The sequence below is a fragment of the Ranitomeya variabilis genome, chromosome 6, assembly GCF_051348905.1.
Source record: "Ranitomeya variabilis isolate aRanVar5 chromosome 6, aRanVar5.hap1, whole genome shotgun sequence".
NCBI classification, from domain to species: domain Eukaryota; kingdom Metazoa; phylum Chordata; class Amphibia; order Anura; family Dendrobatidae; genus Ranitomeya; species Ranitomeya variabilis.
The window spans coordinates 63,940,298-63,965,356 of record NC_135237.1 but is presented as its reverse complement, the minus strand read 5'-3'; the positions used below and the strand labels follow the sequence as shown (position 1 = coordinate 63,965,356).

At 43.9% G+C, this 25,059-nt stretch overlaps 1 protein-coding gene across 1 annotated transcript in view; it reads right to left on the bottom strand.

The window, feature by feature from the left end:
- PTPRN2 (protein tyrosine phosphatase receptor type N2) overlaps positions 1 to 24,744 on the bottom strand; it is a 1,208,901-nt gene extending 1,184,157 nt beyond the window's left edge. Inside the window, exon 1 of the mRNA XM_077268574.1 lies at positions 24,409 to 24,744. Within this exon, the coding sequence (XP_077124689.1) occupies positions 24,409 to 24,496 (88 nt within the window). The 5' untranslated portion in view covers positions 24,497 to 24,744. The remainder of the gene's footprint in view (positions 1 to 24,408) is intronic.
- Positions 24,745 to 25,059: the final 315 nt, after the last annotated feature.

The following is a 25,059-nucleotide window of genomic DNA, read 5'->3' as shown; positions in this document are numbered from 1 at the left end:
GCCAATGGCAAAAAAGCAACCCAATCATCCTGGTCAGCAGACACAAAACACCTCAGATATGTCTCCAGGGTCTGATTAGTCCGCTCGGTCTGGCCATTAGTCTGAGGGTGAAAAGCAGACGAAAAAGACAAATCTATGCCCATCCTAGCACAAAATGCCCGCCAAAATCTAGACACAAATTGGGTTCCTCTGTCAGAAACGATATTCTCAGGAATACCATGCAAACGAACAACATTTTGAAAAAACAGGGGCACCAACTCGGAAGAAGAAGGCAATTTGGGCAGGGGAACCAAATGAACCATCTTAGAAAAACGGTCACACACCACCCAGATGACAGACATCTTCTGAGAAACAGGCAGGTCTGAAATAAAATCCATCGAGATGTGTGTCCAAGGCCTCTTAGGAATAGGCAAGGGCAACAATAATCCACTAGCCCGAGAACAACAAGGCTTGGCCCGAGCACAAACGTCACAAGACTGCACAAAGCCTCGCACATCTCGTGACAGGGAAGGCCACCAGAAGGATCTTGCCACCAAATCCCTGGTACCAAAAATTCCAGGATGACCTGCCAACGCAGAAGAATGCACCTCAGAGATGACTTTACTGGTCCAATCATCAGGAACAAACAGCCTATCAGGCGGACAACGATCCGGTCTATCCGCCTGAAACTCCTGCAAGGCCCGCCGCAGGTCTGGAGAAACGGCTGACAAGATAACTCCCTCCTTAAGAATACCTGTGGGGTCAGAGTTGCCAGGTGAATCAGGCTCAAAACTCCTAGAAAGGGCATCCGCCTTAACATTCTTAGAACCTGGTAGGTACGATACCACAAAATTAAACCGAGAAAAAAATAATGACCAGCGCGCCTGTCTAGGATTCAGGCGCCTGGCGGTCTCAAGATAAATCAAATTTTTGTGGTCAGTCAATACCACCACCTGATGTCTGGCCCCCTCGAGCCAATGGCGCCACTCCTCAAACGCCCACTTCATGGCCAAAAGCTCCCGATTCCCAACATCATAATTCCGCTCAGCGGGCGAAAATTTACGGGAAAAGAAGGCACAAGGCCTCATCACGGCGCAGTCAGAACTTTTCTGCGACAACACTGCCCCAGCTCCAATCTCAGAAGCGTCGACCTCAACCTGAAAAGGAAGAGTCACATCAGGCTGACGCAACACAGGGGCAGAAGAAAAACAGCGCTTAAGCTCCTGAAAGGCCTCCACAGCATCAGGGGACCAATTAGCAACATCAGCACCCTGTCTAGTCAAATCGGTCAATGGCTTAACGACATCCGAAAAACCAGAAATAAATCGACGATAAAAGTTGGCAAAGCCCAAAAATTTCTGAAGACTTTTAAGAGAAGAGGGCTGCGTCCAATCACAAATAGCTTGAACCTTGACAGGATCCATCTCAATGGAAGAGGGAGAAAAAATATATCCCAAAAAGGAAATTCTCTGAACCCCAAAAACGCACTTAGAACCCTTGACACACAGAGAATTAGACCGCAAAACCTGAAAAACCCTCTTAACTTGCCGGACATGAGAGTCCCAGTCATCCGAAAAAATCAGAATATCATCCAGATACACTATCATAAATTTATCCAAAAAATCGCGGAAAATATCATGCATAAAGGACTGGAAGACTGAAGGGGCATTAGAAAGACCAAAAGGCATCACCAAATACTCAAAGTGGCCCTCGGGCGTATTAAATGCGGTTTTCCACTCATCCCCCTGCCTGATCCGCACCAAATTATACGCCCCACGGAGATCAATCTTAGAGAACCACTTGGCCCCCTTTATGCGAGCAAACAAATCAGTCAGCAACGGCAATGGGTATTGATATTTAACCGTGATTTTATTCAAAAGCCGATAATCAATACATGGTCTCAAAGAGCCGTCTTTTTTTGACACAAAGAAAAAACCGGCTCCTAAGGGAGATGACGATGGACGAATATGTCCCTTTTCCAAGGACTCCTTTATATATTCTCGCATAGCAGTATGTTCAGGCACAGACAGATTAAATAAACGACCCTTTGGGTATTTACTACCCGGAATTAAATCTATAGCACAATCGCACTCACGGTGCGGAGGTAGTGAACCAAGCTTGGGTTCTTCAAAGACGTCACGATAGTCAGACAGGAACTCAGGGATTTCAGAGGGGATAGATGATGAAATGGACACCAAAGGTACGTCCCCATGAGTCCCCTTACATCCCCAGCTCAACACAGACATAGCTCTCCAGTCAAGGACTGGGTTGTGAGACTGCAGCCATGGCAATCCCAGCACCAAATCCTCATGTAGATTATACAGCACTAGAAAACGAATAGTCTCCTGGTGATCCGGATTAATACACATAGTCACTTGTGTCCAGTATTGTGGTTTATTATTAGCCAATGGGGTGGAGTCAATCCCCTTCAGAGGAATAAGAGTTTCCAAAGGCTCTAAATCATACCCACAACGATTGGCAAAGGACCAATCCATAAGACTCAAAGCGGCGCCAGAGTCGATATAGGCGTCAGTAGTAATAGATGACAAAGAGCAAATCAGGGTCACAGACAAAATAAATTTAGACTGTAAAGTGCCAATGGAAACAGATTTATCAAGCTTTTTAGTACGTTTAGAGCATGCTGATATAACATGAGTAGAATCCCCACAATAGAAACACAACCCATTTTTCCGTCTAAAATTCTGCCGCTCGCTTCTGGACAGAATTCTATCACACTGCATGCTTTCTGGCGTCTTCTCAGTGGACACCGCCAGATGGTGCACTGGTTTGCGCTCCCGCAGACGCCTATCGATCTGAATGGCCATTGTCATGGACTCATTCAGACCCGCAGGCACAGGGAACCCCACCATAACATCCTTAATGGCATCAGAGAGACCCTCTCTGAAAGTAGCCGCCAAGGCACACTCATTCCACTGAGTAAGCACAGACCATTTACGGAATCTTTGGCAGTAAATTTCAGCTTCATCTTGCCCCTGCGATAGGGACATCAAAGTTTTTTCTGCCTGAAGTTCCAAATGAGGTTCCTCATACAGCAAGCCCAAGGCCAAAAAAAACGCATCCACATTGCGCAACGCAGGATCCCCTGGTGCCAATGCAAAAGCCCAGTCTTGAGGGTCGCCGCGGAGCAAGGAAATCACAATCCCAACCTGCTGTGCAGGGTCTCCAGCAGAACGAGATTTCAGGGACAAAAATAGCTTACAATTATTTCTAAAATTCTGAAAGCTAGATCTATTCCCTGAGAAGAATTCCGGCAAAGGAATTCTCGGCTCAGATACCGGAGCATGAATAATAAAATCTTGCAAATTTTGTACTTTCGTGGTGAGATTATTCAAACCTGCAGTTACACTCTGAAGATCCATTATTAACAGGTGAACACAAAGCCATTCAAAGATTATAAGGAGAGAGAAAAAAAAGAAAGACTGCAGCATAGACAGACTGGCAAGTGATCCAATTAAGAGCACAGAAAAAAAAAAAAAAAAAAAAAAAAAAACTCTCAGCAGACTTCTTATTTCTCTCCTTTCTCAGCCAAGGATTTTAACCCTTTAGTGGGCCGGTCAAACTGTCATGATCTCCATGGCCAGAGAACTAGCATAAGCCTCTATAGGAACAAGCTCTTGGAAGATGTAACTATACTGACCATGAACTAAACCTACCGCATCATCTAGAAGTAGCCAGGTAGCATGTCCTACTTTTTATCCCTATATGCCCAGCGCCGACCGGAGAACTAAATAATGCTAGCAGAGGGAAATATAAGACCTGACTCACCTCTAGAGAAATGCCCAAAAAAAGGAGACAGAAGCCCCCCACATATATTGGCGGTGATATGAGATGAAACAACAAACGCAGCAGGAAAATAGTTTTAGCAAATTTGAGGTCCGCTTTCTAGATAGCAGAAGACAGAAAGCATACTTTCATGGTCAGTAGAAAACCCTAACAAAACACATCCAGAAATTACTTTAGGACTCTGGCATTAACTCATAATACCAGAGTGGCAATTCCTGATCAACAAGAGCTTTCCAGACACAGTAACGAAAGTGCAGCTGTGAACTGGAACCAAAATACAAAAACAAAACATGGACGAATGTCCAACTTATCTAGTAGATGTCTGGGAGCAGGAACAAGCACAGAGAGGCTTCTGATAACATTGTTGACCGGCAAGCATCTAACAGAGAAGCCAGGTTATATAGCGACACCCAGATCTAATCAGAACAGGTGAACAGGGAAGATGATGTCACAAGTTCAATTCCACCAGTAGCCACCGGGGGAGCCCAGAATCCAAATTCACAACAGTCCTGGCTGCACGGCTCCGCTGTCTGCTCTCTGTTCCAGACTTCCTTCTCTCTCCTCTCACTCCAACAGACTGCCTAACTCCTCCTCCAGACCAGAACACTTAAAGCTGGGGATGCTGCTCTGAATCCGGGTCCTGAGCTCCCCCTTCTGGCCTGGATTCGGAATGTGTTGAATATGGGTGCGTTACCTGGTAAAGAGAATCCTTCTTGCCTCCAAGCATGATATCGCCCTCCCTGAAAGGAAGGCAACATCACTGTAACAACCGGTTACCTGGGGTGTTATAATTGCAGACCTCTGAGTCTTCACAGTACACAGTGTGCACAGAATTCTCTGATGCCTGCACCAGGAGTAGAAGGGCGCGTGACCGCGAGTATGTGATATGTATTACATGCAGACTAGACTGAGCAAAGCCGGACAAGACTGCAGAGTTGAGCCCCAAGTCTGGAAATCCCTTTAAAGAATGTGGCACCTATCTGCCTGCTGGAAAATGAAATCTATGCCTGCAGTGAGCGATAATTTACTCCTTTTTCTGTTACTCCATTTGCTGTCCTAAATTATGGTAAATTTGTTGGGCCTGCTCCCACTAGATCCTGACTTTTTTTTCTACAGCAACAGTGGAGTTAAGGACTTGATCAATTTCCCCCAAGGTTCTTATTTTCGCCAACTTTACTTACAGTATCCAAAATCACAGTAACCTTCTAAATGTCAAGTTAATATATTTGTCAGACTCAGTAATGCACTTCTTTTACAGAGCGACAAGCTTAGTATTCTGAACCCATGTTTTTTCAAGTACCACTCTTAGGAATATCTTACAATTATGCAATGACTGGAGAAATCTGTTCTGTACAAAGAGATTACGAAGAGGACTCTGAATGCCCAGAATGAGTAGATATCAACTTTATAAGTATGCCATGCTCCTGATAAGAAATGGAGAAAAGCATGGAAGGACAAGGCATACAGCTGTTTAATAAAAAAACTGACCAGCATCACCTAACAGAATAAAGCAAGTGTGAACAGGTGGAAGTTGTTACATAGAATATACTTATAAAATGAAGATTCTTATTAAACTGGTCACTTCACATGAGCCCATCAGCCATGACGAGGTGACCTCTCTCTGGTAGAACTAAGGTTACAGCTATTTAATAAAAAGGAAAAACAGACCAGCATCACCTAACAGAATAAAGCAAGTGTCAACAGGTGGAAGTTGTAACTTAGAATACACTTATAAAATGAAGATTCTTATTAAACTGGTCACTTCACATGAGCCCATCAGCCATGACGAGATGACCTCTCTCTGGTAGACCTAAGGTTACAGCTATTTAATTAAAAAAAAACCCTGACCAGCATCACCTAACAGAATAAAGCAAGTGTGAACAGGTGCAAGCTGTTATATAGAATATACTTACAAAATGAAGAATCTTATTAAACTGGTCACTTCATAGGAGCCCACCAGCCACAACGAGGCAAACTATCGCTGGTAGAACTAAGAAGCAATAATCCGTCAGATATGTAGATAGATTATCCCTCATATACAGCACCATGGAATCAATGGCGCTATATAAATAAATTATGATAATAATTAGACCTCAGGTGGCAAATGGAAGCAGAGGAGAAAAGGCAGCCATCAAAGTGAAAATTACCATGTGAGAAAGAAAGTCTTTGGTTCCATACACCCTTGATCGCTTGGCAGGGTCTCAGGTTATGTTTCTGTAAAGACCACTGCATTTCCCTGCGATTTCATAGTAATCCCAAAAAAAAATCACAATTTGGCCACAGCATAAAAAAACAACAAGTACTACAAAAAAATAAAAAAGATAAAAGTAAAATATGTATTTTTAACTAAAATTAAAAACTCTTAAGATTAAGTAAGTAAATCTTATGTTAGATCAATAGGAACTTTGATCCAACTCATACATATTAATCACAATTATAGGATCAAAATCGGCAATGTAAGTCAAAGGGTCCATAAAAAAATCAGACTGCACTCGGACGACATCCGAGTGCTGTCCAATTTTCAAGGTCTGTCAGAATGGAGGAGATTATTATTATTATTTATTATTATAGCACCATTTATTCCATGTTATTTACATGTGAGGAGGGGTATACATAATAAAAAACAAGTACAATAACCTTAGACAATACAAGTCACGACTGGTACAGGAGGAGAGAGGACCCTGCCCACGAGGGTTCATAATCCACGGAAATATTTTCATTTTTTATTTTTAAATGTATGAAAAAATCAGATGACACTCGGACCACACTAATCAAAGTCTGATCACAGTGTTCGGTCCATTTTTCTCATACGTGGAACAATTGGGAGTGTGAATGAGGCCTAACATGGAGTCTAAAATTAATTGATTATTGATACCTAGAACATTATGTTTAGAAGATTAATACCGATCATTTTACCAATGATTTCAGACATAATTTTTCTTTACGAGACGCATTAAATTCCCTCATTTGTCATCTTTTTGCACGCGTTCTTCCCTATAAATCCTCATTGTATATTGTACATTAGTTTTCTGCCTATTGTATATTTATTTCTTCTATAAAATCAAATAAGCCAGTGGAAATATCTGCTGACATCCTCAACATACAATAAAGCAGCTGCACTATTCCCAAGAATCACTTCAATCTTTAATGACCTCATCAATCAAACATGGAACAATTGGAAGGAATGAAGTAAGAAGCGGGGGAGCAACGTGATTTGTACGGGAGGATGAGGGTGTACGCCATGAATATTAACTCAAACCATACCACGTCAGTAGGAAGATATACCACAATCAAGTGGGGATGGTTTACAAATAAAAGGACTTGTAATATGAACATTTATGAACCAGTTTAATATTAATATCAGTGAAGAAATGGAAAAAAATATTTTATATTCTGCCTTCTGCTCTTCTGGTTGTGACTCCCCCGGAAGAAGGCACGTACGCCGAAACGTGCGTTGGGGTGGTGGCGCCGCGGGTCCGAGGTAAATATGCTGCAATAAGTACTGTTGTTTCTCCCTTTAACTCTTATGATGCGTTTCGCTGGATGCTATTTACCAGCATAGCGTGAGTGTGTCCTAATAAACATGGGACTTGCTATGCACATGCTTTATGGTTAATCTAGGGTGTAGGAATTATGAGACTGCATGGTGTTTGCCTTGGACCGGTGGCTCCTCTGTAGTTGTAACCATCATAGAATCCCAAAGTCATGGTGTTATATGATTTTATGTGATTATGTTGGATAATAATAAATTAATTGTTTTCTATCTTGATCCTAGTTGGGCAACTTTTTCTATGTAGGGGTTATTATATGTGTTTTGCATCGGTCTCACGAGTAATCTCCTGTACGGGCACAGGCGCTATATGTAGGCATACTGTGCATTGTTATAAAAATTGGTTTACAGGGGAAGACATGGAGCACGTAGATAATGCGGGTTTAAAAGAAAAAATCTTGCAGATATCAACCAATTAGAAACACTTTTTCAAGAGGTTGTCCACTGCTTTTTTCTTAGGATAGGTCACCAATATCTGATTGTTAGGGTCCACCACCCGCCGATCAGCTGTTCTTGGTGCTGGCGGCCAGATCTGCTCGATTGCGGAGCTGCTCCATCTTCTGATAGTGGCCGCGGCAGGGTACTACACATCAGACTTCTATTCAAATCAATAGGAGGCGGACGTGTAGTACCCTGTCGCGGCCACTATCAGAAGATGGAGCAGTTCTGCAATCGAGCAGATCAGGCTGTAGCTGCCACTGCCAACGCTGAGTATACATGATAGGTGAGGTGCCGGGTGTCGTACCTCAATCAATCAGACATTGATGACCTATCCTAAGGATTGGCCATCAATGTAAAATAGTGGACAACCTCTTTAATGACATAAATACTCCAGAAATATTGAAGCGATAATCATTTGCCAAGAGAATTTAAGACATTTTTTAACAGATTTTCTTTTAAATGGTTGAGGATATGTATCATGAACACTTCCTTATCGATCGTAGCTATGTACAGATATGTATGAATAATCGATCCGTCACTGTCCTCAATATCAGCGCCCACATCTCAAAAGAAAATGACAATATGTTTGCAATATTCTACTGATTTATTATTTACCTTACTGGAACTAATGAGGCCGATTTAATAACATCTTAAAGAGAGTCTTTCTGCATGAAATGACTGTTCAACCCAAGCACATGCACTCAGTGCACCCTTGGTGTGGCCAAACAGCTCAATACAATTTTTATATCTACATGATTTTCATTTATCTCCGCCCCCTCTTCCTTGATTGACAGCTCTGGCTTTACAAGAGCTAAAGGAACGTGGGGACACATAGAAAACAATTAGGTGAGAAGGTGCATTGAGCTGCTTGGTTATGCCTAGGGTGCACCATGCACATGTGCTTGGTTTGATCAGTCATTTTGTACAGACAGACTCAGTTAAATTTAGACAGCTTGGTACTAGACCAGATGCACTGGTGAGATTTATCACACGTTTGGCACATTTTTTACACTTTTGTATAACTTTATGCCACCTCTTGGCTTATTTTGGAACAGTGTTTTTTGTATCAAAATTTGTCACAATGTGGTGCATTTAGGCCAGGTCTCTTTCTTCTAAGACCTCTCCCTTTACCTCTGAGACTTCCCCAATTGTCTATTTAGCAGCAAAATTCCCTTTAAACCAATAAATCTTGAGTAAGACATGTAGGCCAGCTCTATGGCAGACATAAAGCTAGAATTCTGACGCACTTAGAGAACTAACGTTGCCTCAATATATTCATCTATATGATTTACATATATGAGTTATAAAGTGAGTGAAGCAGGTAAAGCATCGTGCACACATGGCTAAGACTACCGCAACGTTATGGAGGTCATGTTTCATTACTTAAAGGGAATATGTCTGCGGGATTTCCCCCACTAAACTATTTACATGGACATGTAGCTCTTTCAAAGGCAAGTCCAGCAATATATGTACATGGTCAGTCCCTTCCTCCTTTACTGAGAAATTAGCGTTGGAATTGATATGCAAATGAGGCTGGAGAACTATTTGTAGATCCGAAGCCTCGGTCACTCCAGCTCTATTTCCAGCCTAGCACCGCCTTCTCCTGCTTGACTGACAGCTCCTTTTTCCTAAAGTCACAGAGCATAGTGGCTGTTAGCCAAGGAGGAGGAGACGGAGCTGGGTGGGGGGGACAGAGCTGGAGGGACAGATGCTTGAGATCTACCATAGTCCTTCAGCTTCATTCATACCAATTGAAATGCTGATTTCTCAGTAATGAAGGAATGGACTGGTCATGTATAGGTATTACTGGACTTGTCTTTGAAAGAGCTGCTTGTGCATATAAATAGTTTGGAGGGTGAAATCCTGCTGACAGATTCTCTTTAAAGGGGTTAGCCAGTAATTTGTAACAAAAACAAGAACAGCAGATGTTGTCAAAATAACGGGAAACTGCCTGAGCATCTACGCTGAATCGGTGAAAAGATGAAAAGGTTTTCTTACTTTTCACTTTGCAATTTGAATTTATATTGATATTAGACACGAGTGCATCGATAGATAAAAATTTGAATTCGTCTGTTTGCAATTTTTTCGCAGGAAATTCTAATAACTTCTCAGCAAATTTGGAATCACAGATCTTCCAAGACAGCAGAGGACGGTCTGCAGCAGCCCAGTGTCCCAAGTGGACACGTCAGTTCAAAACAGCGAGGTAGGTGACTGAGATTTATTCCTAGTCACAGTTCCTCCTGCTAGCGCGGCCCCTGTTTTTTGGTTTTTGATTTTATTATTGGTTGGCAGGGTTGCACACAACGTGCCAAGGTGCCTGCAGCTGAAGTTTCGGGCCAGCACATAGCGCCAGTGTGTTACTTTACAGTGTCTGAAATTTGATATTTACCTTATTATGCATTATAAAACTAAGATACAAAAAAATCCTTATTCTCACCGCTCAACAAAAAATCATGACTTCATGATGTAACGATGTGCGCCATGACCTTGCCCAGAACCGTCCCGGGCGTTATCAGAGGCAGAAGTTCTGGCTCAGTGTGAAATACTCGGGCGTTTCAGGTTTGGGAATCAGAACCTGCAACCAAGATTGGACGGGCGACGATGAGGAGCGGTGGGGCCGGAGAGGTGAGCGGTTAGGTAGCATAAGATATGGTAAGTCTAAAGGTTTTTTTAATATTTGATAGCCTACTACGGCCCTTTGATGAGTCCGAGCAGAAACAAATTACATCAAATTCAATTCTACTCAAATGTATTCGCTCAACTCTAATTAATATCATGAATTATTATATTTTTATGCATTTTGTATTGTATTAGTTGTAATATTGTTTATATTATTTGTAACTGTTCTTTTTCTTTCCAGCTACTAGACAACCTTTAAATATGTTATCTCATTACCAACAACCCTTATCATCATAAATTAGATGTGTTTGATTCCTTCAAAAGTATAATTAAAAGGCCGCGATTCAGACTTCTGGTCCGGCTCTTGGGTGGGAGGAACTTCCTGAGCCGCTGAGATGGAGAGGAGGCTGGATCTCCTTTTCAAAAAAAAAAATTTTATTTTTCTCTGGCACCGGGGTAACATGTATATGACAATTCATCTGATTTGTTCTGTCTTTATATCTTTGACCTAAATTGGAAAAACAAACCCGTACCATGCTGCAGATCTATTTTCTATAAACTGTCAAGTTTTTCTTATAGAAAAGAGACTATTCAGAGCACCGCTGTGCTGACAGTGCTGGCAAATTGGGAAGTCTGAAGACAAGGAGATGTTTCTCTGATCATAGGTGTCAATAAGACCTCTGGCCAGCATGAGCCAATGATCCAGAATTTCTGTAATTTTCCATTTCAGAATCAATCAGGACTTCAATAGCTCTCGGTATATTTTCCCACCAGTCAGAACCAAAGCATTTTCCAGGTATTATATTTTAAAAGAATCCAGCTTTAGAAGCTTTACTTTCTACGTTGCCCATCAAACCTGCCAGCATGACCCATTTTCGCACTGCAGTAATGTTTTGGTCTCTGTTTTCATCACTTTTTATGCTTTACTGTACTTTACTTGGCTGAATTAATTAAATTATGTTAAAGAAGACATTTCACCCAATTTTTCATGTTGATCTGTAAACACCATGTAATAGTGTCTGAAGAGCATAACCAAACCTTTATTTTTTATTTAAAGTTGGCCTTTTTGTGTTGCGGAGATATTTAGCAATCAAATATTTGCCACCTAATGAGTTAACTTTAGTAAATTCCAAGTTGGTGTTATTCGGTACTTTTCACAGGGGGCGTGTACTTCTGCTTCCTGTATAACAATGACCAATCAAAAGCAGGAAGCAACATAGAAGTGCAGAAGGACCAGTGATGATGTCATCGAGGTCATATGACCCAGGTCCACAGGTTCTGCCAGAGTGTGCAGCCTAGAAAAACACAGAAGGTACAGTATATTATACAGCACAGAAGGGTGGAGCCACTGACTCCACTTAATATTTTAAAACTTCTGTGCTCGTCTTTACGCCCTAGTCTTACCCATTAGAACTAATCACTGCTTTGATTTATTTCTTATAAGGTGATGCACAAATACCCTCTTAGACCTTGTTAATGAAATGTCCGCTATGTGCAGTGATCATTTTCAACACGTTTTTAATTTTAAAGAAAGATTACCATTACAATAAAGTTTTATGCAGATGGAGGGTAGAAGGAAAACTTTCAGCCATATTGGTTGTCACTTTTATATTAGCATCTCAGGAACTGTTAATGAAGCTGTCACAATGTTATCACCTGCTGATACCGTGAGAGATATTCATCACTTGCCCAAAAAATAATTAAAAGTGACAAACAATAGGGCTGCAAATTCTGTCCAAAAACTACCACAACTGTATAGAAAATGTTAATATCTCTATAAGTTAAAGAAGCGTAAATACCAAAATTTGGCTACTGCGCACACTTCTAACTTACTATCATATGGCCAAATTTTAAATTATGGGTGTAATTCCAGCTCAAAGGGGTTTTACCTAGTTAAGAAACAATCCAGCAGATAGGGGATAACTTCCTGATCACTGGAGATACGACTACTGGGACCCAAAAAGTGAGAATCTGCAGTTCCATTCCTTCTCTATGGGACCGGAGCAGTTCAGCTGGTCTTCGGCACTTTCATTAGTGGAACAGAGGTGCACAAGATCGAGCACCACTCCAATTTACATGGGGCCAGGCAGACTAGGCAGCTGCCTAGGGCCCCCACTATCCTTGGGGCCCCCATGGCATGCCTCTAACAGCAGCAGACCACGAGGGCGCCTATGAGTCAGGGGGTGACCAAGCGATCAGGAAGTCATAACGTCCAAACGTGGTAAAACCCCTTAAATCTAAAATTTCATTCAGCCAAAAATCTACTTTTACCCACAATAAATGACATTTGATTTCTCATATATAGTGAACAGTAACCTATGTGAAAGCTAGACCAGATCATACAGCGACGTCCAGAGGTTCATATGATCAATAACACATTTTCCATGCACTTAACTCCAATATTTAAATATCAATATAATTCATTCGGGCCACACACAGAAACCTTATCCGTCCGTCTGCCACATATGTGTCTGTTCTCTTTCCATGGCGAGCTCCTGGGAGAAGAGATAAGGCCACCTTTTGTCGCACAAGCTGCTTATCAATACTGCTATATTTAGGCTCCATTTCCATATTAGAGAACATTTTCTGATGCTGAAAAAGCGTTCAGCTCTCCGGAAATAATCTGCAAACTGTAGAATCTCCGGAGAATCTATTATTACATAAATAACAACACCTGATTCTCAATGTTCTTACTGCAATGACCGTCTTCTATAGAAATTGCTGGGATTCGGAGAGAAATAGGAGAAAAGTTTATTCTTTGTGTTAATTATTCTGATTAATAATTTCATATTACTACAACATACAATGTGCACATAGAGTGGGGGTGGGGGGTCAGGAGGAAAATGGATTTTGGACCTGGCTTTATAATCTAAGAAGTGGAAATTTGTCCCAGATTTCAAAACTATCTCACAAATTATTCACATTGTCTCAGGGTTGCCAGCTTTTAAGCAATGTCTTCTAGGGGAGGACTGGCTGCTAGGGTTGAGCGAAACGGATCGGACAAATTCAAAAGTCGCCGACTTTTGGCAAAGTCGGGTTTCATGAAACCCGACCCGATCCTAGTGTGGGATCGGCCATGTGGTCGGCGATCTTTGCGCCAAAGTCGCGTTTCGTATGACGCGTTCAGCGCCATTTTTTCAGCCAATGAAGGAGTGTGGGCAGCGTGATGACTTAGGTGTCAGGGGCGTGCACACCTATCGCCATATTATCGCTTGTGCTGCGATTTGCAATGTGAAACACCGCTTTGCTGTGCAGGGATGGAGGAGGAGGAGGAGGTTTTTTTCCCATTGACTTGCATTGGGTTTCGTGTTTCGGTCGATCCCCGACTCTTCGCGATAATCGGCCGATTTCACTCGACTCGACTTTTGAGGAAGTCGGGTTTCGCGAAACCCGACTCGATCGTAAAAAAATGAAAGTCGCTCAACACTACTGGCTGCAGATATTCCTTATAACCACACCACATTTATTCAAGATAAGACCCCTTTACTACTCTACTACACAGCCTTCATGTTCTCTCCATGGAGGAAACCTTTCCTGAGAAGTTTACTTAAAGGGGTATTCCCATCTCCACGATCCTATACCAATATGTAGTAGGTGTAATAATAATAATATTAGCAAATACCTCCAATTAGAAATGTAGTATAGTTTTTCTGATTAGCGATATCTGTTTCCTCATGTGCAGGCATTGCCGGACCTTAGGTATCCATGGTTACAACCACTAATATAGCGATAGTTAGTTGCTAGTGAAAGCAACCATGGATACCTAAGGTCCTGCAATGCCTGCACATGAGGAAAGAGACATTGTGAATCAGAAAAACTATACTACATTTCTACTATACTACATTTCTAATTGGCGGTATTTGCTAATATTATTATTATTATTACACCTACTACATATTGGGATAAGATCTTGGAGATGGGAATACCCCCTTTAAGGAGGTTTCAAGAGAATTCAACATACGTCTGAAAGATCTACTTTTTTTTTTTTAAGTCCCTTATTTCCAGGAGTCTTGATGACGCTCTGGGAGAATTGGCGAATCTGATATAGTCACAATACAAAATCTGTGCGCCCAGGACGCTATCGTACATTGATTTATGCACAATGCACAATGACTGACACATTTAAAGTTTAGACAGTGAATTTAGATGCACTGTGCTAATTAAAATACCTATGACTGCTGTAAAGGGACCTGTCACCAAGGCAAAAGTTACCAGTTTTTTCTAAGGTTATGTTCACAAGTTGCGTTTTTGCTGCATTTTTTTTTCCCGCAGGCGAAACCTGCTCTCTTGGCAGTAAAGAAGCTTCTTATAAAAACGAGTTTTGCTGAATTTTTGCTGAGTTTTATTGCTGCCATTGTCTCTTGTACATGCTGATACAGTTTAGTGCTGTCAAAACATCATGATGCAACTTCCTTAAGGTTTTTGAATGAACCAACAACGCAGCAAAACCTGATATCTGCAGGGGTTTTTGCTGCATTTTTGCACTTACGTATTGTTCCCTATGGGTGAAAAAACGCTGATAGAAGTGACATGCTTCAGTTTGCAAAAAAAGCAGCAGTTTTCCAAATAATTCAGGGAGAAAAAAAACCAATGTGTGTGCATGAGATTTCTGAAATCTCATAGACTTTGCTAGTACTGTAAAATGGACGGTTCTATACATATGGACCTTTTCAATTAGTGCAAATATTTCTGTTCTTTGCCAAGGGGGCGTGGTTCACAGGATTCTCTCGGGGCATGGCTCTAGGCTGCTTTGCATAATTACCCTCTGAGTTACGCCCTCTTGGTAAAGCCCATAAAAATCAGCACTAATTAAAAAGGCCCATATTTCTGGAACTGCATGGCGGATATATATATATATTGGAGCACTCACAGGAGCAACAAGAATAAAATGCCGTAACTACAGAAACTGGCCACCTTTGATATTCCCATTTTATATATCTATGGCATAGTAAAAGCGATTTCCACAAATTAATTTCTATGGGAATTTTGAAATCTTCTCCCTTGACAACAGTGTGCCACGGGGCACAGTTCCCAGAATGCATGTCACCTCTACTATCCATTTTGGCTTATTCTGAGGGATATGCTGTAAGCGTGCAAGATGGTAATGCCATTTAAAGGGAACCTGTCACCTGAATTTGGCGGGACCGGTTTTGGGTCATATGGGTGGGGTTTTTGGGTGATTCACCCTTTCCTTACCCGCTGGCTGCATGCTGGCCGCAATATTGGATTGAAGTTCATTTTCTGTCCTCCGGAGTACACGCCTGCGCAAGGCAATATTGCCTTGCGCTGGCGTGTACTACGGAGGACACAGCATGAACTTCAATCCAATATTGCGGCCAGCATGCAGCCAGCGGGTAAGGAAAGGGGTAAGGAAAGGGTGAATCAAACACCCAAAAACCCCGCCCATATGACCCAAAACCGGTCCCTCCAAATTCAGGTGACAGGTTCCCTTTAAGGAAGGATATATAATTTACCTTGTCATTTTTTTTAGATGTAAAAATGGACGATTAAGACACTAATTGTTAGTTTATAGGCAAAATATGAATTTCAATTCACACAATGGAATAGATCAATGTATTTGTGACTTTTCTGGCATAAAAACATGGGAAAAAATACTCACTTTTTATTTACGAAACCCCTGTACCAAAAACAACCCTGGTGCAGCAGCGACGCCGCACTGACCAGAGCCCTGCAATCCTCCACCTATATCTGTCGGACTCACCGATGCATCAGAAGACGCCCAGAGATACTGTAGGTGTCGGTCTCTTGACTCTCCCGTCTATGAAGTCCATTTTATCATGAAAATCTGCTGTCTTAACCCATATTCACACCAGCATATTTTTAGTCCATTTTCCTGGTCTCTTGACAATAATATAGATCATAAAATCCGGTTATGTGAATGTATCATAAGGTTATGTTCATATTGTGTTTTTGGATCACGTCGGTGGTGATGTCTGGGCTTCTGTATGAAGTTCAGGAAGTTCAGCAAAACGGGATTCAGGCACAATCCCCAATGGGACTATTGACTTTAATGAGGCAGATGGAGTCACTTTGTGCTCTGTCCGGTGACCGCTTCGGCAGTGTCCGCCTACTAGAAGCGAGCGATAAAACGTGGTCAACTGCTTCAGACGGAGCCACTGACACGCGGCAAATACGCAAATATGAACAAGGCCTCAGCCAGACATAATAAAGTACATGCTGTACATAATACCAAACCTGTTGCTGTGGAAATAATCCAAAACTGTCCTGGATTTAAGAAAAAAAAATCCGTTTTGTCAGAATGATGTAATAAACGTATCGCCACAGAGAGGAATAAAGCCGTCACGACTTCTAATCACTCTCCATAATGCGCCATTACCTTTCTCCTCTCCCCACCTGCTCGGGGTTTTCTGCTTCATTTAATTAGCTCGAGACAGACAAAGCGTCTCTCAACTCAAACATCTCCATAGTGACAGCAGCTGACCAAACTGAGGAGATCTCGCTAATTATTACATCCAAGGCCGGGATCCAAACTCGGGACCACAATAGATTTTTCTTTTATACTTTTCCTGCTTTTTGCTCCAAATAAAGGTCATTGGGCTGCAGAAAACTTCAGAATGGAGAGACCTCCGCGTCTCTAACATCCCGATATGTCAGGCAGCTGTTTTCATCTCAGCCTTTCCCAGCCTTGATCCTAACCTGCTCAGAGCATAAACCTACTAACAGAGTAATGGAGGCCACATGGAGAGCCGAGCACTACTGATCTATTAATATGTCGAAGGTGCTGAATAGTGGTCCCGGTTACCATGGTGCAGACGCAGGGGGCTTAGCCTGGTAGAAGAACTGCCGTTCACCTGGAGTGTCGCTGACTGAGAAGATATCTGGAGCTCCATAAGGCACTGGCAGAAAGGGAAGATGTCGGGATTTGGAGATCTGGACACCAGGCTAAATGCTGGGGTCCTATGTTCTTGGTGCCAGGTACCCCGAGTTTGCAGTGTTGGTTTCGGGGTGGTGCACCACACACATCTTGTGTTAGAAAACGCCAACATGTTCCCCCTCCTCCTCAGGCTAAACAGAAGTTTGATTCTAAAGTTTCTCCACACTATTTTAAGGCACAGGTTTGCCTTTAGTAACCAATAAAATTCCACTTTCCATATTTGTAGGGCATACTGGAAAATTAAAATACTTATCCATCTCATCTACCTAAGTTTCATAAGCCGTTCATAAAAGGGGTATCCACTTTTAGAAAAGTGGACCCCAAAACTTTTCTGAAATGTAAAATAACACAATCAGATAATACTCACCCTCCGCCTCGTGTCCAGCACAGGCTCTCCAACGCTGCCCCATTCTCAGTGTTTTGGATGCAGCGGTGACATCATATTGACAGCTCAAATCACCGCTGCAGCCAATCACTGAGCTCAGCAACTCATGCAGTCAGCATTGGGCAAGTTGCTGAGCTCAGTGACTGACTGCAGCGGTGATGTGAGCTGTTGATGCACTGAGATGGGACCAGAGGTGGAGAAACAGTGCTGCCGCAGTGCTGCAAAGGAGGGTAATTGCTAATAGATTATGTTTTTTGCATTTCTAAAAGTCGACAACACCTTTAACCCCAGAGTACTGATGTAAGATGTGCCAGTTTTTTTAGAAGTTTGAGCATTTTGGGGAAGCCAGTGTGCAACGCACCAAATATTCTTCTATAATGTAACTTAAAGCTCATGGGCCCCAATGCAAAAGCCCCAATGCGGCCCCCAATTATTGAAAGTCTTTAATGGTTCATTAGTAATGGTCTTTTCATATAGCGAAAAAAAAGATGCAGACTTGATCCAGCTCCAGGATGCAGATAAAAATCTTTTTCCTTCTTTATTGAAGTATATTTAAAAACATAGTAAAAAGTCATTGGTGAAAGACGTAGAGCAAATGTGACGCGTTTCGAACACCTGCATCTTTTTTTGCCCTATGTTTACACGCACAGCCCGAACGTGGTTCCATTCACACTGGACTTTCCTGATGTAGCGGTCAGCTAGCATTCTTTTGCTTTGCACATAGGCCTAAGAGACTTTTTGGGCCCCTAAGGCTCCAGGGCCCGGGTGCGATTGCAATTACTGCACCTATTGTAGTTATGCCCCTGCTGCTGGGCCATGAGTAGCCATATCTGTTCCATTAAGCCAAATACACATTTTAGAATAGCGGCTAGGGCAGCAGAATGGGGAGAAGGGAAGAAGAACAAAAAGAATAACAAGAAGAAGAAAAAATACGAAATACGCGCTTCACCAGTTATTATGGGCCGTCATGTCCCAATCTTTGCCATGTTATATGGAGTGCCTAGACACACACCGATTGTCCGGTATTTGGTTATTTTACCAAAATATCCCAAAAATATAAGAAAATAATAATTACGGTATACAGTTAGAATTAAAATTCCCTTGTAGAGACATGCAGCAGCTCGGCACTGGCACCAGACAGGTCTGCGTATACAATAAGATTCAGTGATGTTGCACCACGCGGCCGAGTCATCCAACACTGTCATGTAAAATTATGCCATCGCGGCTGCAATGTGTCACTGAGGCCGGGGGGCAGATTACAGCCTCTAATATATATGTCGCTTTGTCTCCAGCTCTCTGCGGAGCTCGTTATGAGGATATTTAGCCACAATTGTGACCAGTACTTCATAGAAAATAAAACACAAGGTATAATGTTAGGAAACATAAGATGTGGGAACATTCTATATGGCACACAGATACTAACCGCACGACCCACAAAGATAACCCAGCGTCATATAACCCAATTATTATTATACAATACCACCTACAAGCAGCAAGTGGAGCAAAATGTAGGCCAATAACCCGAGACGCTGAGATTTCTCCAGCTCTTTTCTACCTGGATCTTTTATAGGAGTTTTGTATCTTAACAAAACTACTTGTTGACTTTTGACTACAGTAGTAAGTTATGCGGCTCACCAATATACTTTACATCTGAAAAGTAGCGCAATCTTCAATCACAAGATATAGTCCTGGGTCCTGGGAGGTCCTCCTCCAGTTTATGGTGGACAAAGGGCAATATTTCTAGTATTGATCAGAAGAACATATGAATGAGGGAAGACCGTCTGCTCAATTCTCTGGCTATGATACGGGAGGAACAGGCTTAGCTAGAGAAATGAGCACAAAGCCAGCCTCCTTCACACTCAGCTCCACTCATGTGCTAACGCAGAATATGGTTTCCTTTATCCAACCCAACTTTGTCTTGATAGAACCCAGGAAAGGAGCTTGTAAGCTCAAAGACTGACTCATTTAGGCCCAATTAGTTCAGGTCATCACTCTACATACTGTCGGTGGGGTAGATATTGGAGGGGGTAGTTAAGCTGACTAAGAATAAAATCTTTTCAAGATTTGCTTGAAGTTTATTTTTTAAGGAACAATTGAGAAAACTTTTTTTTACTTAAAGGGGTTGTCCAGACTTGGGGTTAAAGTCGGCAGTCACTCTATATGATGGCAGAATTGTGAATCCTCACAGTGTGCACAGTATATGCTGTCAGGATACTCTGGGAAAGTGATCGGGCGTACGCATCACCACAAATATATGATTTGCATACATGTGGTTACATGTCGACTAGACGTACAAGTGAATTGAGTGAGGTCAGACATGTCTAGTTGAAATGTGGCTGGAAGTATGCAAATTACTTACTTGCTTGTAAGCTCCAGACATTGGCACTGGAGAATCCTGACCGTGCGCACTGTGCACACAGTGAGGATTCACAGGTCTGGAGTCACAGAGTGATTGCAGATTTGAGCCCCAAGCCTGGATGACCCTTTTCATATATACAATAGATGATACTGATGCCTATGATGACTATGATAATCCATTGGAGGTTATTGATAAACTCAAAACATAAAATGTAAAATATAACACAAGGAACACAAAGCTTCTGACGTTTGACATAGTAAATAATCAAATCGGCGGGAACAGGAGGAAGAAAATGACTATTTACTCAATAGGAACATATAGGGAAAAGTACAACCTGAGGCTCCTGGACAATGTGCAGAACCTCTTTTCAAGCATGACTGTCAATCAAATTCTTCGACAAAGCAAGCAGAAGTGGACACAGAAAGGTTTGCATTTTTTTCCCAGCTAGAGTAAGACAGAGGTTTTATCATAAAGGCTATAAGAGAGAGATGTGGGATTCTGCAGAAGTTCTCAGGACGCAGATATGTTCGGAAATGCTCGGATAACTACAGTCGATGGAAGTCAGAAAAAGCAGTCAGGAGCCATAATTAATCCGGGCATACCTCACCGTACAGCACTTATGGGGGTATCCGCACAATAATATCCCTTCACGGGTAAATCTGTGGGATTGGGGGGCGTGAACCACAACTGACCTCATAAATAAATGGATACCAGGACCACAGGTCAGGAAGATTATAACAGAGATGGATGAATGGATGGATGGGGGAAGGAAGGAAGGAAGGAAGGAAGGAAGGAAGGAAGGAAGGAAGGAAGGAAGGAAGGAAGGAAGGAAGGAAGGAAGGAAGGAAGGAAGGAAGGAAGGGATGGACAGATGGAGGAAGGGAGAGAGGGAGGTCTGGAATGGATGGATGGATGGGTGGGTGGAGCAATAGATGGAGAGAGGGAAGGATGTTGGGATGGATGGGTTGATGGATAGAGGGATAGATGGGGTGGATGGATGGATGGATGGATGGATGGAGGAAGGGAGAGAGGGATGGATGAATGGAGGAGTGGATGGATGAATGGATGGATGGAGGGATGGATGTAGGGAGGAAAGTAGGGATGGATGGTTGGATGGAGGGAAGGAGAGAGGGATGGGTGAATGAATGGATGGATGGAGGGGTGGATGGATGGATGGAGGGGTGGATGGAGGGATGGATGGAGAGAGAAAGGGAGGGAGAGAAAGAGAGGGATGGATGGATGGAGGGGTGGATGGATGGATGGAGGGGTGGATGGAGGGATGATGGAGGGATGGATGGAGAGAGAAAGGGAGGGAGAGAAGGAGAGGGATGGATGGATGGAGGGGTGGATGGATGGAGGGAGGGATGGATGGATTTGCAGGACATAAATGGCACAAAGCCCCAATATCGTGACCTTGTGACATTTCAGATAAATTGACATATATAGGATCCAATAATATTAGCAATATAGAATTCTTAGTAACAGCAAAAGGCACAACCAATGTGAGTACGTAGCAAGTACAGCAGTGACCACATCACAGGGAAAACTTGCAAAAGGCCACACAGACCCCCATAAAGTTTTCCAGGAAACGAGTTGTTAATAATGTGACATATTTATCATAATTATGTAGAAATGACAGAGGAGCCCTAATTTTCACAGCAGTAATATAGTATGTAATAGTCTGTGTGATTGTGTGATATTTCTAGGAATATGATGGACAGAGGAGAAATGAGTTATAAACAATCATGACATGTGCAGTATGGGGATATGTGGCAATATGGGGACATGGGGCAGTAAGGGGACATGTGCAGTATGGGGACATGGGGCAGTAAGGGGACATGGGGCAGTAAGGGGACATGGGCAGTATGGGGACATAGGCAGTATGGGGACATGTGGCAGTATGGGGACATGGGGCAGTAAGGGGACATGGGCAGTATGGGGACATAGGCAGTATGGGGACATGTGGCAGTATGGGGATATGTGCAGTATGGGGATATGTGGCAATATGGGGACATGGGGCAGTAAGGGGACATGTGCAGTATGGGGACATGGGGCAGTAAGGGGACATGGGGCAGTAAGGGGACATGGGCAGTATGGGGACATAGGCAGTATGGGGACATGTGGCAGTATGGGGACATGGGGCAGTAAGGGGACATGGGCAGTATGGGGACATAGGCAGTATGGGGACATGTGGCAGTATGGGGACATAGGCAGTATGGGGACATGGGGCAGTAAGGGGACATGTGCAGTATTGGGACAAGTGTAGTATGGGACATGGGGCAATATGGGGACCTGTGCAGTATGGGGACATGGGGCAGTATGGGGACATGTGGCAGTATGGGGACATGTGCAGTATGGGGACATGGGGCAGTATGGGGACATGTGGCAGTATGGGGACATAGGCAGTATGGAGACATGGGGCAGTAAGGGGACATGGGCAGTATGGGGACATGGGGCAGTAAGGGGACATGTGCAGTATTGGGACAAGTGTAGCATGGGACATGGGGCAATATGGGGACATGGGCAGTATGAGGACATGGACGGTATAGGGACATGTGCAGTATGGGGACATGTGGCAGTGTAGGGACATGTGCAGTATGAGGACATGGGGCAGTATGGGGACATGTGCAGTATTGGGACATGTGCAGTATGGGACATGGGGCAGTATGGAGATATGTAGCAGTATGGGGACATGTGCAGTATGGGGACATGGGGCAGTATGGGGACATGTGGCAGTATGGGGACATGTGCAGTATGGGGACATGGGGCAGTGTAGGGACATGTGCAGTATGGGGACATGGGGCAGTATGGGGACATGGACGGTATAGGGACATGTGCAGTATGGGGACATGTGGCAGTGTAGGGACATGTGCAGTATGGGGACATGGGGCAGTATGGGGACATGTGCAGTATTGGGACATGTGCAGTATGGGACATGGGGCAATATGGGGACATGGGCAGTATGAGGACATGGACGGTATAGGGACATGTGGCAGTATGGGGACATGGGGCAGTATGGAGACATGTGCAGTATGAGGACACGTGGCAGTATGGGGATATGTGCACTATGAGGACATGGACGGTATAGGGACATGTGCAGTATGGGGACATGTGCAGTATGGGGACATGTGCAGTGTGGGGACATGTGCATTGTGGGGACATGTGCAGTATGGGGACATGTGCAGTGTGGAGACATGTGCAGTATGGGGACATGTGCAGTGTGGAGACATGTGCAGTATGGGGACATGTGCAGTATGGGGACATGTGCAGTGTGGGGACATGTGGCAGTATGGGGACATGTGCAGTGTGGGGACATGTGCATTGTGGAGACATGTGCAGTATGGGGACATGTGCAGTATGGGGACATGTGCAGTGTGGGGACATGTGGCAGTATGGGGACATGTGCAGTGTGGGGACATGTGCATTGTGGAGACATGTGCAGTATGGGGACATGTGCAGTATGGGGACAGGTGCAGTATGGGGACAGGTGCAGTGTGGGGACAGGTGCAGTATGGGGACATGTGGCAGTATGGGGACATGTGCAGTATGGGGACATGTGCAGTATGGGGACATGTGCAGTATGGGGACATGTGCAGTGTGGGGACATGTGGCAGTATGGGGACATGTGCAGTGTGGGGACATGTGCATTGTGGAGACATGTGCAGTGTGGGGACATGTGGCAGTATGGGGACATGTGCAGTGTGGGGACATGTGCATTGTGGAGACATGTGCAGTGTGGGGACATGTGCAGTGTGGGGACATGTGGCAGTATGGGGACATGTGCAGTATGGGGACATGTGCAGTGTGGGGACAGGTGCAGTATGGGGACATGTGCAGTGTGGAGACATGTGCAGTATGGGGACATGTGCAGTGTGGGGACATGTGCAGTATGGGGACATGTGCAGTATGGGGACATGTGCAGTTTGGGGACATGTGCAGTATGGGGACAGGTGCAGTATGGGGACAGGTGCAGTATGGGGACAGGTGCAGTATGGGGACATGTGCAGTGTGGGGACATGTGCAGTATGGGGACATGTGCTCCTGCATCGGTACAGGATATGGGCACCTCTCCATGAACTCACTATACACATATATACGTGTGTGTGTTATACATGAGTGTGTGTAAATGTTTACCTGTGAGTGTGTACATATGTGTATATGTGTGTATGTAGTAGGTGCATGTGGCTGAACCTGTAACCCCTCAATGTCAGCACCCTCCCCCACCCTTCGTGCCCCCACAACCTCCAGGAGCTCCTCCTTCGCTCTTGCTCCCCTCCGGACGGCGGTGGGTGCCAGTGTCGGTGCCCTGCAGCCCCCTACAGCCGGTCCCCCCATGCAGCGAGCAGAGCACTCACCGAATCTGGAGTCAGCACTTGCAGGCTGGAGAGGAAGAGCCGCCGAGAGGAGGAGGAGGAGGAGAGCGGCGTGCAGGGAGCCCATCATGCCGAGTAATAATAATCCATCAGCCTGGTAACATCAGCGGCATGGGGGCAGCAGGACGGCAGCGCTCAGTGCTCGGAGGATCAGCTCCAACACCCTGGACAGCGACCAGCACCGGCCCGCCCACCGCAAGACACATCCCCCGGCGGCTCACATGACCGGAGCCCGGCCTCTGCTGGAGATGAATGGGCTGCCGCCTGCCCGCGCTCCTCACCGAGTGAATGGAGGCGGCGGATGGTGCGGGGGTCCGTGTACCTGGGGGTCTCCTCCTCCTCCAGCGGCGGCGGCAGCACATGTCCTGTGCACATTGTATACAGTGTGTCAGGGTATATGTAATCTGTGTGCATTATATAGAGTGTATATAGGTGTGTGAGTATATAGGTGTGTGTGTATATATAGTGTGTGTACCGTATATAGGTGTGTGTGTATATATAGTGTGTGTACCGTATATGGAGTGTGTGTGTATATACAGTTGTGGGAAAAGCTGCCTCCTTCATGATTTCCTACTCTTTTGCTTGTTTGTTACACTTCCATGTTTCAGATCACCAAATGTAAATATTAGACAA